We start from the raw sequence: 15,176 nt of genomic DNA, 5'->3' as shown, positions 1-15,176 counted from the left end.
CTGCACTGTGTGACGTGCAGTGTTTACTTCCTGAAGCGGCCGCCTTGTGCGGCGATTGGCTGGCGCTGCGGGACCACGTGATGCGGAGTGTTCTGATCACGTGGTCTCCACAGTCTTTGGACGCATGCGTCATTTTCGTTCTACCAGTATCAAACAAAATGGAGCACCAAGAGATGCATAATGCGTCTCTATGTAGCGTCCGAGTTTAGCACCACCATGCGTTGCGTTAGGGGAACATTATGCGACCTTAACGTCCCCTCTAACGCAACGTCTCTGTGTGAAAGAGGCCTTAACTAAGCATCATGTGACATAAAAAGTCAGATACTTCTTGACAAAAGGCTCAGGATAGGGAAGGCTTATGGATAATTATTACTTTTGGGCAACTCTGAATTTAGACATGGGATAAACTTTTTTTTTTTTTTTTTTTTTTTTTTTTTTTTTTTTTTTTTTTTTTTTTTTTTTTGTTCTAGCAGTTTATACAATATAACATAAATATGTCTGAAATGTTGTAATTTGTAAGTAGGGGACGGTCTGTATAAGGATACCTTCATTTGCTAAAACTCACTTTTTGTTTTCTCATCTGTCAAGATTGTTAGTTCTTGGGACAATGGCCGACGCAGGAGTACGCTGCTTCCAGGGAATCCTCATCTTTGGAAATGTCGTCATTGCGGTGAGAAGCTTTTTTGTTTTTCCACCATTTATTACGGTTTTAAAAAGTTTAAAAGTTTAACTGATATAATCTATCACTGCAGCCATGAAAGGTACAATGTGTGTCTGGAGTGCTATGATAAATGTCTCTTGTATCCCCTTTGCCCCCTCAGCTCTCTGGCATCGCCCTGACTGCGGAGTGCATCTTCTTCGTGTCGGACCAGTACCGCATCTATCCAATCCTCGAAGCCACATGGAAGGCGGACATCTTTGCTGCAGCCTGGATTGGTATCTTTGCTGGCTGGTGTCTTTTCATGCTGTCCATCCTGGGCATCATCGGCGTTATGAAATCCAACCGGAAGATGCTACTGGCGGTAAGCGTCTGTGGCATAAAACTTCGTCTGTTCATGAACATCAATGAGGTGTTAGGCTGAAAGGGCACCTGAAGCAAGAGGTATTATGGCCTAGTTTCCCTTTTAAACAATAACCGTTGCCTGGCTGTCCTGCTGATCATTCTTGCATCAGTAGTGTGTGAATCACACCAGAAACAAGCATGCAGCTAATCTTGTCAGATCTGACAATAATGTCAAACACCTGATCTGCTGCATGCTTGTTCAGGGGCTATGGCTAAAAGTATTAGAGGCAGAAGACTAGCAGGACAGCCAGGCGACTGGTATTTGTTTAAAAGGGAATAAATATGGCAGCCTCCATATCCCCTCACTTCAGTTGTCCTTTAACTAGAAAACAAAACTAGTCTTTAGTAAGATGTACAGATGGAGGATTTTTTATTTTTCTATCGGTCAGAAAAGATTGTTCAGGCCCACTAACGGAAGAAAAGATCCTATTTAATTCAATCAGACTAATGAAATTGATCTTAAAAATCAGATTCATGGGATTGATAAGATCGAATTGGAGAATTGATTGTATAAAGAATCAAATTCTTAAAACGGAATATAACCCTGCATTTCAACTTTGCTCTAAAACATTATTTACAGCATATTATATGCAAAAAGCATTTTTTTTTACTAGACCAGCATTGGAAGGGTTAAACACAGAGGTTTAAAGTTCCGTGGAGAGATATGCAGAAGTTCAGATTGTTACATTCTATTTAGTTACATGTATCTATTGAGAAATGTTACACTCTTTGGCTGTCCTCCAGCTCCTTCTCAGTCAGAGAGCGTGGGTCACATTCAACACTTAGATACATTTATGTAAACAAAATGTATCTCTTTTCAGCTTCGGATGCATCTGCAGAAATCTCCAGGAACTTTAAAGCACTGTGTAAAACTTCCAATGCTGGTCTAGTAAAAAAAAAAAACGCTGGTTGCATATAATATACTGTAAATAATGTTTTAGAGCAAAGTTTGAAATGCAGGGTTATATTCCGCTTTAATGGACACCTTAAAGCAGTATACAACCCTGACATAATATTCAATAAACATGTTTTCCTACTTTTTTATATGCCATACGGTTATCATATTTGCATTTGTGCATAAATCTTATTCATTTATAAGTTATAGGTTCCCAAAAGTACAGTTTTTTTTTTTTTTTTTTTTGCTTTGTGAGCTGACTTTGCATTTTATTAACTGGGTTTATTAATTTATTCATTCAAGCAGACATGCTTTGACTCTCTGGCCCATATGCAATTCACTTTTTCACCTAAGTTTTCTCCTAGGAGATAATTTTTCATCTTCGATTTAAAATAACTTTTCAGCACTTCTCAACTGAAAAAGTACCAAAAAGTAGGTAAAGTACTATCAAAATTATTTTGAGTATGTTCTTGCTTTCTGGTGGTGTAAAGGGCATTTTATTGACAAGTTTAAAATTATCTCCTAGGACAAAACTCGGGTGAAAAAGTGAATTGCATATGGGCCCTTGTCTCCAGCAGCTTCTCCACAGTCAGAGAATGTCACATTCCTCACTTGATACATTTAACACAAGATAGCAAACTACAACTTTGGATGCATCCACATTTCACTGCACTGATGCACTGAACTTTCAAGCTCTGTGTGTAACCCTTCCAATGCTGGTTGCATAGAATATGCTGTAAATGTTTTAGAGCAAAAAGATGAAATGCTGGGTTATGTTCCGCTTTAACCTCCTTAGCGGTAACCCCGTGTGTGACACGGGGTAAGCCGCCGGAGGGTGCCGCTCAGGCCCTGCTGGGCCGATTTACTTAATTTTTTTTTTTGCTGGACGCAGCTAGCACTTTGCTAGCTGCGCCAGCACCCCGATCGCCGCCGCCGCGTGCCCGATCGCCGCTATCCGGTGCGGCGCGCGGCCCCCCCCCCCCCCCAGACCCCGAGCGCTGCCTGGCCAATCAGTGCCAGGCAGCGCCGAGGGGTGGATCGGGTCTCCCAATGACGTCCCGACGTCGGTGACGTCATTCCGCCCCGTCGCCATGGCGACGGGGGAAGCCCTCCAGGAAATCCCGTTCTTTGAACGGGATTTCCTCATCGCCTATCGCCGGAGGCGATCGGCGGGGCTGGGGGGATGCCGCTGAGCAGCGGCTATCATGTAGCGAGCCCTCGGCTCGCTACATGATTTTAAAAAAAAAATAATTAAAAAAAACTGCTGCGGTGCCCCCTGGCGGTATTTTTCATACCGCCAAGGGGGTTAAAGAGGTCCAGGCAGATAAAAACAAAATCCTCTTACCTGGGGCTTCCTCCAGGCCCTGGCAGCCATCCTGTGCCCTCGCCGCAGCTGCGGTGGTTCCCAGTGTCCTCCGCTGCAGAAGCCGACCTCGCCAGGTCGACTTCTGTTGCGTTCCACCGCGTGGGTTACGTGGTTTGGCCGACATCATCAGGATTGTACTTTGCAGGCGCAAAACTACTGGGCAGTACAGACCTGATGACGTTGGCCAGACCTGATGACATTGGCCAGACCAAGTGACCCACGTGGTGGAACACAGAAGGAGCCAACCTGGCGAGGTCGGCTGCTGCAGCGGAGGACACTGGGAGCCACCAGAGCTGCGGTGAGGGCACAGGACGGCTGCCAGGGGCTGGAGGAAGCCCCAGGTAAGTGGATTTTGTTTTAACATGTCTGAATGTATCCTTTAAGAGTGATGTGCAGGTACTCTGCAGGGGAATGAGGGGATTCTAAGGCCACATACACACATCAGACCATAGTCTTTTGAAAATGAAAGATCACAGACCAATCTTGCCACCCTTCATGTAGTATGAGAGCCATACCTACACAGTCTTTTCTATGGAGCTGAACTCCACATCAGATAGAAATCTTTGCAAGATGCTGCACACACAGATGCTGTGCAGACACAAAAGATCAGTATCTGCAAAAGATCTGTTCCTGCCAAAAATCCATTCCTGCAAATTGCAATGATAGTCTATGAGATCTGCAGATCATCATATACACATGATTTAACTGACATTCATCTGCAGATCAGATCCACCAGGATGGATTTTCAGATCTGCAGATGAATGTCAGTTAAATCTTGTGTATATGATGATCTGCAGATCTCATAGACTATCATTGCAATTTGCAGGGATGGATTTTTGGCAGGAACAGATCTTTTGCAGATACTGATCTTTTGTGTCTGTACAACATCTGTGTGTGCAGCATCTTGCAAAGATTTTTTTCTGATGTGGAGTTCAGCCCCATAGAATAGACTGTGTAGAGTATGGCTCTCATACTACATGAAGGGTGGTAAGATTGGTCTGTGATCTTTCATTTTCAAAAGACTATAGTCTGTGTGTATGAGCCTTTACTCTATTACACATTCTTCATGCACAATCTGAACCAGGTTTATGGGTGATAGACAACACCTCTGTGTTCAATGTGCACAACATTCTCAGTGGATTCCCTGCAGCTCTGTGGGGAGTGCATATGTAGAACACTACTGTGCAACTTAAGGTGCATACACACATCAGACCATAGTCTTTGGAAAATGAAAGATCACAGACCAATCTTACCACCCTTCATGTAGTATGAGAGCCATACTCTACACAGTCTATTCTATGGAGCTGAACTCCCCATCAGAAAAAGATCTTTGCAAGATGCTGCACACACTCAAAAGATCTGTAGCTGCAAAAGATCTGTTCCTGCAAAAAATCCATTCCTGCAAAATGCAATGATAGTCTATGGGATCTGCAGATCCTCATACACACATGATTTAACTGACATTCATCTGCAGATCAGATCCACCAGGATGGATTTTCAGATCTGCAGATGATTGTCTGATCTGCAGATGAATGTCAGTTAAATCATGTGTGTATGATGATCTGCAGATCCCATAGACTATCATTGCATTTTGCAGGAATGGATTTTTGGCAGGAACAGATCTTTTGCAGATACTGATCTTTTGTGTCTGCACAGCATCTGTGTGTGCAGCATCTTGCAAAGATTTTTTTCTGATGTGGAGTTCAGCTCCATAGAAAAGACTGTGTAGAGTATGGCTCTCATACTACATGGAAGGTGGTAAGATTGGTCTGTGATCTTTCTTTTTCCAAAGACTATGGTCTGATGTGTGTATGCACCCTTCATTTGTAGTCACCGACCCCAAACTTAGCATATACATTTAATTGATTTCATGAGCAAAGGAAGTGCATAATATTGCATAAACCTGCATCAGCACAGAATAATTTTTATCTCCACTACACATCAGGCTTTTCTTATAGCAGAAATATAATTATATAGAAAAGATTCCTGTGTATGCATCAGATGTGTATATCTAACTTTAAAAATATGGTGACTGTTTTATTGCAGCAGCACAAGTAACTAACTACTTTTTGATTGGTTTATTTTATTTTTGTGGACTGAGCACAGCTATTACTGTATATATGTTATTTATGTTGACTATCTGAGAAATACAATATTTTATCACAACTCCAGGTACCATAAATTGCTTTGACTCCTCAGCCCTGATTTAAAGTATAAGCGTGAGAAACATTTGCATCGATGTGACTATGATTGTATTGCTTGACTCCAATCAAATCTCATGAGCAATTTTGTAACGTTTTCTTTTTTTAGTATTTAATCTTGATGTTCGTGGTGTACTGCTTTGAAGTGGCTTCATCCATTACCGCGATAACGCAAAGAGACTTTGTGAGTATTCCAGAGACCCTTTCAGTCCTCCTGCAGTCGCTGCCCCTCTTGTTGCACCTGCTGCCCTCTGCTTGTCTGTGGTGGGATTACCTGCACGGGATCAGTGTATAATGGCGCACAGTGTATGCATAAAAATGGCGCTGCATTAAAAGGATACTTATCGCTATTTATCGTTAGTACTGCATAATAATGGCGCACAGGGAAAAAAAAGAAAAACGGCACACACTAACGTTATTTATCAATAGTGCCGTTCATTTGCCAAACAGCAGACGTTATTGTCCACAGTAACGTTATTTATCAATAGCTAACCTACATAAGCCAAACTGCAGACGTTATGTAACTGCAAAACGGTGAATGGATTTAATGTAACACTGTCAAGGTTAGGATTAGGCACCACTGGGGGGGGGGGTCTTAGGGTTAGGCACCACCAGGGGGGTGGTTAGGCACCAACCGGGGGGGGGTCTTAGGGTTAGGCACCAACCGGGGGGGGTCTTAGGGTTAGGCACCAACCGGGGGGGGGGTCTTAGGGTTAGGCACCAACCGGGGGGGGTCTTAGGGTTAGGCACCAACCGGGGGGGGGGGGTCTTAGGGTTAGGCACCAACTGGGGGGGGGGTCTTAGGGTTAGGCACCAACTGGGGGGGGGGTCTTAGGGTTAGGCACCAACTGGGGGGGGGGTCTTAGGGTTAGGCACCAACTGGGGGGGGGGTCTTAGGGTTAGGCACCAACCGGGGGGGGGTCTTAGGGTTAGGCACCAACCGGGGGGGGGGTCTTAGGGTTAGGCACCAACCGGGGGGGGTCTTAGGGTTAGGCACCAACTGGGGGGGGGGGGTCTTAGGGTTAGGCACCAACTGGGGGGGGGGGTCTTAGGGTTAGGCACCAACTGGGGGGGGGGGGGGTCTTAGGGTTAGGCACCAACCGGGGGGGGTCTTAGGGTTAGGCACCAACCGGGGGGGGGGGGTCTTAGGGTTAGGTACAGAGAGGGTTCTGTATGTTAACGCTAAATAACCATAAGGCTTTAACATTAAATAGCGATAAGTGGCAATTGGATTAGCGGCAACACCGTTTGCCATTTTTCGCAGGCGCCATTTTCAGATGGATCCTACTTGCACATGCTTATATAGAGGCCCTAGTAATGAAAATTACAGATATCTCTGGCCACCTATAGTTCTCAGGTCAGGTGGGAAATCAAAGCAGCAGCAAATACTGAAAATGTGTAAAAGGCAAAAATCTCAAAACATTCCTGCTGATTAGTGTCAGCCTATTCTTTATGCTTGCCTGCAGCTGTGCACCTATCCATACAGGCTTAGAGTACCTCCAGTATACAATACAGAGCCGGTCATGCCAGTCTCTATAATGCAGACAGATTTCTGAAGAGCTAAGGCAGACATTGCTGAGTAGGTGGGGGGAGGTAGTTTTTAAGACTTATACTGCGTGGCCTAGATTGCTGTTGGCCTCCTTGAGTTCTTAATCACTACTTGCGAGAAAATGACTGTTGGTTCTGCCACAACAGTAACAAATGTTTGTGGTTCCGATGTGCTTGGGATGGCCGACACTTGTGTGTACATAAGTGGAGAGTTAGGGGGAGGAGCAGCTCTTATGCCCAGTAATGTAATTTTTTTTTCCCACTCCTTTTTTATACAGTTCACCACAAACTTGTACCTGAAGCAAATGCTGCAGTATTACCAGAATACAAATTCCGCCAATAACAACGATGTGCAGGTTAAAGCGCAAGGAGTGACCAACACATGGAACTTCCTCATGCTTCTGGTAACTATTTATTCATCATGTATTTATATTATAGTATCTTCTGCAGCACTTTAGAGTACATAGCCATGTCACTGACTGTCCTCAGAGGATCTCACAATCTAATCCTACCATAGTCCTAGTCTAATGTCCTACCATATTATTATGTATTTATATAGCACTGACATCTTCTGCAGCACTTTACAGAGTACATAGTCGTGTCACTGACTGTCAATCTTTGAGGCTCTAGTGAGGGTTGCTGATGGATTTGTAAATTGTGGTTTACTATTGCAGGTTATTTCAGGTGTAGAAAATGAGTAACCAGGGCTCCTGCTTTGTGCAGTTTAATCCTCGTGCATCAGGATGGGATTTTTTTTTTATTATTATTAAGTAAAGCACTCCTGGAGCTGTGATGAATGTATGCAGCCATTTTCATTGCACGTAGAGTTCCCCTTTAAAGCTGTAAATCCCTTTGTGCTGTCTTTGCAGAGGCAGTGCTGTGGGGTGAACGGCCCATCCGACTGGCAGAACTACAACTCGGCGTTCCGGAGTGCGAACAGTGACTCCGCCTTCCCCTGGCCGCTGCAGTGCTGCGTTATGGATCTGAATGGGCAGCCTTTGAACCAGCAGGCGTGTAAGCTGGGCCTCCCCGGCTATCTGAACACACAGGTGAGGAGCGCTGCTGCTATAAGGTGCTGCCGCAATTACTGACGTCATAATAACCGCTTTATTGCGGATCGTGCTGGGAAGTAATAGAGCGCATGTCTGACTTTTATTGCTGTCTGTGCTTTTCACTGGGGAATCTTTTCCTTCACTTCGGTTCTCATTGACAGAGACGTCCTCACAATCTTCTCAATATAAATGCGTACAGCCGTTATAAAACCATACAGTTGGTGTGTAAAGTTACTTATAGAACATGCATTTCAAACTCCGGCCTGCGGGCCAAATCTGGCCCTCAGAGCCATTAACTTTGGCCCCCAAGTGGTGTACCCACTTTGCATTATGTTTGGCCCACTCTAGACCACCAGGGAAGCTATATTAGAAGTGTACCCCTAGATCACCAGGGAAGCCATATGGGGGAGGTAGGGGGAAGCACTAAACACTGGGGAACTGTATAGAGGGAGGGAGGACCACTACAAACCAAAGAACTGCATAGGAGGGAAGAGGATCACTAGACACTGGGGAACTGAATAGGGGATGGAGGGGAGCCATTAGACACCAGGGAACTTTTATAAGGGAGGAAGGTGGCCAGTAGACATTGAGGTTGGCCCACGATTGGGTCCCAGTGTTGACTTTCGGACCACTTTTTATATTTGAGTTTGACCTCCCTGGTATAGAAGCAGTGAGGAAGAGGTGTATTCTAGCAGAGATCAGCACACACTGCAGCTAGTTTACTATCCGTACAGGCACCAAGTAACAGTACTGTACATACTGGAGGTAGCAGAGATCAGCACACACTGCGGCTAGTTTATCAGTACAGGCACAGAGTAGCATCTTACACTGTACAGATATCATGGCTCCCAACTCTCCCCTTTTGGAAGGGACAGTCATTCTAGCGGCTACTGATAGGAATGCAGTTCAATCCTTGGTTGAAGTTCCTCTTTAAAGATTCTCCAGTCTCCACCATCTGGACATGCCTAATCCTGGCCTCTCCTTTTTTGCAGGGCTGCTTTGATTGGCTGGCAGGCCCCATGAATCGTCACGCCTGGGGTGTGGCTTGGTTTGGATTCTCCATCCTCTGCTGGGCGGTAAGTGAGTCATGAGAAACTGTAGTTTAAAATAACTTCATGAATAAAATTGCTTGTTTTTTTACAGTATTCATTTATATTTTGAGTTAATGTTTGCCCCATTGTAAAATCTTTCCTTTCCCTGATTTACACTCAAATTTATCACAAGTGGTGACATATTTAGTCCTGTCAGGTGCTGCTCTGCAGAATATCTGAGTATTCTGAAGCCAGTACAAAATATACCTGGTCTCCCAGAATGATTGGGGTGGAGAATTCTGCATAACAAGTCTAGGCTAAACATCACTGGGAGGGCGGGGCTATACACAGCAATATATAGATTCCGGAAGTGTTTCTGATGCTAAAACCAAGAAAATTACCGTAAAATTGGGTATTGTGAATATGGCAATTTTGCTGCATTCTACTACGTCACCAGAGCAGGGACAAGGTCCTCCAGCACCCAAGGCTGAGACACCAAAGTGCGCCCCTCCATCCCTCCCACCCCAGCCGTCACACCCTGATTGCTATTAGACTAAGAGGCGCCCCAGGGACCCCAACGCCTTAATCTCTAGTTACTGCCATGTATCCCCTTTTTTCTTTATTTTAGCCATCATTTCCCCCTATTGTGTTTGAAGCAGAGTGAGTTGTGCACCCCCTCCTAAACTGCGCCCTGACTGGAGCCTCTCTCGCCTGGCTCTGCATCTGTCACTACAGACCCTCCTTTTTTTTTTTTTTTTTTTTTTTTTTGCCCCTTCAGGCTCATTATTGTCCTTGCCTAATCCCCCCCCCCCCCCCCAAAAAAAAAAAAATCTTGCATGCCTTGGTGCAAGTCACATTTCAGGAGATCCAGTAAATTTCCGGTTGGGGGGCTGGTTTAATGGTTTGCAGCTACAGTCCTGCCCTAGTAGGAAAAGGAGGTTTTTATTTTTTTTTTGGGGGGGGGGGGGGGGAGGTTCCCGTTTCTGTAGATCGTAACAGTCACCCTTGTTTTATGACCCTTGTGAGATGGCCTACACTTTTCTATCTCCTCTGACTGCCATATAACCACCGGTGCTAACACTGTTGTCTCTCTTAGTTCTGGGTACTCCTTGGAACCATGTTCTACTACACCCGGATTGAAGGTTAACCCCCTGTGACCAACGAACTCCACCCTGCGGGGCTGGAAACTTTTGGAAAGATGAACCATCTCAAGGCCAATATGGAAGACTGAACATGAAACCCCCTCAAACCCAGACAGACTATCCATCCAAAGCGGACTTGTTCTGACTGATGAAATGTTGGCTGAAGGTGTATTTGGAGGGAGGATTTCGCTGCCCATCTTGTGACTTCTGCTTTTGGAGTTCACCATCAGCTTATCCGTACAATAGTCTTTTTCTCTTTTGTGTGTATGTGTGTGTATATAGACTATGCCAACAAAGTTATGATCTATGGATGTCCAGACATGAACCTATGACGACCAACTGAACTTCAGCTGTTCCATTGTGACCTCAGAAATTACTACTGGTAGTGTGAATAATTGCAGTAGTGCGAATTCTGTTGAGCATCAACAATTTCCTTCTAGCAAAGTGTTCATACTGATGCCATGATTGGGGAAATTGGTGCGATCTTCCGGCCAGTCTGTGCCGTGGAATATCGGTTTTGTTCCCTGTTTAAAGGTTCCATGATTGCAAAAAAGACATTTGTAAAATTTTAACTACATTAACGCAACCTGAAAAATGAATTCAAAATAAACCTATTCAAGTCATACTTGCCTCCAGTATAGTCTACTCGTCAATCTTTCTCCCCTCTTGGTGATTTTTGGATTGGCCCAGTTGCAGGTTGGAAATCCTTACTTGCATACAAGAATAATACATCTCTGCAGATCAGTTTTGGCGGAGTCCTAAATGTATAGTTTTCATTCCTGAATATCAAAGTTGTTTTATGTGACTTTCAAAAATAAAATGCGTAAATGCCTGTATAAGGGACCATGTAACGGTAACATGACCCCTGTCCAAACTACACAGGAAGGGGGCGGGCAAAAGTGGGTATGGTGGTCACATGACTGTAGCTAATTGGATGGTCAATGAAATGTAAATTTCAAGGTGATGCAGTATTATGCACATTTTGTATGCAGAATTATGCAGTTTGAAAATGGACCAATAGAGTCCTGCTAAGGTAAAATTCGATTGGTCTATTTTCAAACTACATAAATTTGCATGTAAAATTTGCATAATCCTGCATCAACTCAAAAATTTCCATCTCCTCCCCAGTAGCTAATGGCGATGATCAGTGAGATGCAAACTTCTCCTTACATTCAATGTTTTCACCTACGCAATCACTAAAATGAACCAATCACCTAAAACGATCATTGTTATAGAGAAATTGTTTCCTGAGCGATGGAACACTGACTGTTGCCTGTTGAGATAATGTGGTTGCCGCCAGTTAGAGGGAACCTGATATCTGTAGATACCCTTTTTTTTTTTTTTTTTTTTTTATATAAACTATATCTACATCTTTTTGTATAGTCAAAAAACAACCTAGGAAGTGTACTGACTCACAGCATCCAATCAGATTCCACCGTTCTAAGTACAGGCCACTTCTGAAAGCCATGTGATTGGTTCCTGTGAGTCACTATGCTTTGTTGTCCTTTATCTACCGAGTGATGGCCAATCTGTGTTTAAATGTTTATATATTGCCTGTTAAATTTTTTTTTTTTTTTTTTATGTTTTCATTTTAATAATGAAATAAAATTATGAGAATTGTGTGTTTTCAGAGCTGTGTATTTATTAACCCGTGACGCCATTATACTGGCCGTTCCTGTGCTGATAATAGACTCTTAGGCCTTGTTCACACAATGAGCGCTTGTGTAATGATTCCCTATGACAGTGTTCACGTGCGCTTTGGCTCAATAGAAGGTAAAAGGAAATTGCAAAGCGAATTTTATTGATAAGGTGTGAAAATATAAATAACCAGGGATGTAACTTGGGAGAAACAGTGAATTGCATATGGGCCCTTATTCCGTTCACTTTCTCCTAGGACCTAGGGCAGCGACTCATCACATGTGTAACAGAAAAATACGAATAACCACAAAATGGGTGGAAATGCTTGTAAATGCCCTCAGTCTCAGTATATGTAGTTAGTTAGCGAAGTGTAGGTGCCCCAGTAAGGGCCCGTTTCCACTTCAGCGCACGCATCTGCGAGACGCACAGCGGCACTTCAGGATCTGCGGTTACGCTGACGAATCCCATGAGCTATGCCACAGATTCGGATGGAAAAGGTGGCCGAATCGCTAACTTAAGCGATTCGCCGGCGGTGCCATGGTTTCCTCGGAAACTCTGCACGTTTGGAGTGAAAATTACTCCAATGGAAACGGGCCCTAAAGGAAGTCCGGTGTAGGTACCCAGTGACGTAGCTAAGGAGCTGTGGGCCCCGGTGCGAGTTTCACATTGGGCCCCACAAGCACTCTATACATAACAGGTGATACGGTGCAACAAAACCTGCCAAGGACAACCACAGTGTCAGAGGTGCAAGAAGGGGATGGGGAACAGTTTAATTATCATCATTCAAAGAATCTATAGAAGTGATTATTACAAGCACAGAACCAATGAGGAGCTGTTACTGTAGTTGCGGGAAGGCCCTATGGGACCCTCTGACCCAAGGGCCCAGATAGTCGCAACTTCTGCAACCCCTATTGCTACGCAACTGTAGGTACCCTCAGTATAGGAAGTCAGGTGTAGGTGTGCCCAGCATAGGAAGTCAGGTGTAGGTGTGCCCAGCATAGGAAGTCAGGTGTAGGTGTGCCCAGCATAGGAAGTCAGGTGTAGGAGCCCCCAGCATAGGAAGTCAGGTGTAGGAGCCCCCAGCATAGGAAGTCAGGTGTAGGAGCCCCCAGCATAGGAAGTCAGGTGTAGGAGCCCCCAGCATAGGAAGTCAGGTGTAGGAGCCCCCAGCATAGGAAGTCAGGTGTAGGAGCCGCAAGCATAGGAAGTCAGGTGTCGGAGCGCCCAGCATAGGAAGTCAGGTGTCGGAGCGCCCAGCATAGGAAGTCAGGTGTCGGAGCGCCCAGCATAGGAAGTCAGGTGTCGGAGCTCCCAGCATAGGAAGTCAGGTGTCGGAGCTCCCAGCATAGGAAGTCAGGTGTCGGAGCTCCCAGCATAGGAAGTCAGGTGTCGGAGCTCCCAGCATAGGAAGTCAGGTGTCGGAGCGCCCAGCATAGGAAGTCAGGTGTCGGAGCGCCCAGCATAGGAAGTCAGGTGTCGGAGCGCCCAGCATAGGAAGTCAGGTGTCGGAGCGCCCAGCATAGGAAGTCAGGTGTCGGAGCCCCCAGCATAGGAAGTCAGGTGTCGGAGCGCCCAGCATAGGAAGTCAGGTGTCGGAGCGCCCAGCATAGGAAGTCAGGTGTCGGAGCCCCCAGCATAGGAAGTCAGGTGTCGGAGCGCCCAGCATAGGAAGTCAGGTGTCGGAGCCCCCAGCATAGGAAGTCAGGTGTCGGAGCCCCCAGCATAGGAAGTCAGGTGTAGGTGCGCCCAGTATAGGCAATCTGGTGTAGGTACACCCAGTAGAATGCGCAGGCGGCCGCGGATCACTCACCAGCGCAGTGGATCTTCAGCACTCGCTCTGTCTCCCGCATCTGTGCTCTGCCTCCGCTCCATGTTTACTGTAGTAGTTAAACCAGGGCTACAACAAAATAGCCACTGATGTCCGCATTTGTGGACATCGGTGGCCATTTTCTTGTAGCCCTGGTTTAACTACTACACAGAGCGGAGGCAGATCAAAGCATCGAAAAAAGGAAACATAGGTTGGAAAACCTTGACCTAGGTAATAGTTTTACACTGTGTCACAAAATGCTTTTTAATCCACTAGCAAGCAAGGAAATACTATTTTGACAGTAGTTTTTCACCTACTTCTGGGTGCTTTTTCCCAACTGTAAAATGCTTAAGTTATTTATTTTAAAGAGAATATGACAATTATCTCCTAGGAAATAACTCAGGAGAAAAAGTTGATTTGCATATAGGCCCTGGTCAGGGATGCTCAGAAATTCTGTGCGGGTGGGCGAGGGGTAGGTTAATCTTACCCATGTGACATCTTTGATCCCTTCTGCGCCTCCCGTGATGCGTTCCAAACGCATCACGTGACTACAATCCCTTCCTCCAACTCAGAAGAAGGAAGTGTTTGTAATCACATTACGGCAGATTGGAACGCAGCGTGGGAGGCGCCGAGGGACGGATCAAAGAAGATGTCTCATGGGAAAGATTCCACTCGTCCACCCGCACAGGTGATTTAATTAAAGGATACCTGAAGTGACATGTGAAATGAGAGAGACATGGGTATGTACAGTGCCAAGCACACAAATAACTATGTTGTGTTCCTTTTTTTTTCTTTCTCTGCCTGAAAGAGTTAAATATCAGGTATGTAAGTGACTCAGGAAAAGACTACAGTGTGACCCTCACTGATAAATTCCAACTACAAAACACTTTCCTAGCAGAAAATGGCTTCTGAGAGCAGGAAAGAGGTAAAAAGGGGAATTTCTTATCAGTGAGGGTCACACTGTAGTCACTTCCTGACTGAGTCAGCCACTTGCATACCTGATATTTAACTCTTTCAGGCAGAGATAGAAAAAAGAACACAGCATAGTTATTTGTGTGCTAGGCACTGTATATACCCATGTCTATCTCATCATGTCACTTCAGGTATCCTTTAACTGGGTGAAATCCGATGGCCCTGGTGAGCAACTGAGCATCCCTGGCCCTGGTGTCACAGCGGTCACTAGGGATGGCGAATGCGATTCTAATAATAAATCGGACTTCCTGTTGAATTTGGCCCATTTTACAATCTGCATACACTTTGCATGTTGGCTTTGGAGATTCAGGTATACTTTAAAGAAACTGGAAATGCAAATAAAGTACACAATTAAGACCAAATATAATAAGAAGCTACCTGCCATGCAAACCAGATGTCAGAATGGCCAGTAGTTTCAGCGATACTGGCTGCTCCAGTAATATGCAAATAAGCCTAGTTAC

General features: G+C 45.0%; 1 protein-coding gene and 1 long non-coding RNA gene across 3 annotated transcripts; one reads left to right on the top strand and one right to left on the bottom strand.

Annotated features, from left to right (window-relative positions):
- The first annotated feature begins 607 nt into the window (after positions 1–607).
- LOC137545118 (uroplakin-1b-like) lies at positions 608–10,657 on the top strand. Its single transcript, XM_068266229.1, has 7 exons — positions 608–670; positions 822–1,022; positions 5,635–5,709; positions 7,352–7,477; positions 7,943–8,122; positions 9,118–9,201; positions 10,253–10,657. The coding sequence occupies exons 1-7, from the start codon at positions 608–610 to the stop codon at positions 10,301–10,303; spliced, it is 780 nt and encodes a 259-aa protein (XP_068122330.1). The 3' UTR covers positions 10,304–10,657.
- Positions 8,886–15,136, bottom strand: LOC137545119 (uncharacterized). 2 transcript variants are annotated; one of them, XR_011025993.1, is made up of 3 exons: positions 15,094–15,136; positions 10,929–11,077; positions 8,886–9,220 (listed from the first exon to the last, which is right to left on the bottom strand). It is a non-coding gene; the product is annotated as an uncharacterized lncRNA (long non-coding RNA). The 2 variants fall into 2 exon arrangements; XR_011025994.1 differs by having other exon boundaries at positions 8,886–9,191.
- Between the last annotated feature and the right edge of the window lie 40 nt (positions 15,137–15,176).

Source organism: Hyperolius riggenbachi, chromosome 2, assembly GCF_040937935.1.
Source record: "Hyperolius riggenbachi isolate aHypRig1 chromosome 2, aHypRig1.pri, whole genome shotgun sequence".
In the NCBI taxonomy this organism is placed as follows: Eukaryota; Metazoa; Chordata; class Amphibia; order Anura; family Hyperoliidae; genus Hyperolius; species Hyperolius riggenbachi.
The sequence above is the reverse complement of the archived record's forward strand: the minus strand, read 5'-3'. Positions and strand labels throughout refer to the sequence as shown.

Coding starts and splice junctions, on each gene's coding strand:
- LOC137545118 (XM_068266229.1), top strand. CDS start 608: ATGGCCGACGCAGGAGTACGCTGCTTCCAGGGAATCCTCATCTTTGGA. Junction 671..821: donor TTGGAAATGTCGTCATTGCG/GTGAGAAGCTTT, acceptor TTGCCCCCTCAG/CTCTCTGGCATCGCCCTGAC. Junction 1,023..5,634: donor ACCGGAAGATGCTACTGGCG/GTAAGCGTCTGT, acceptor TTCTTTTTTTAG/TATTTAATCTTGATGTTCGT.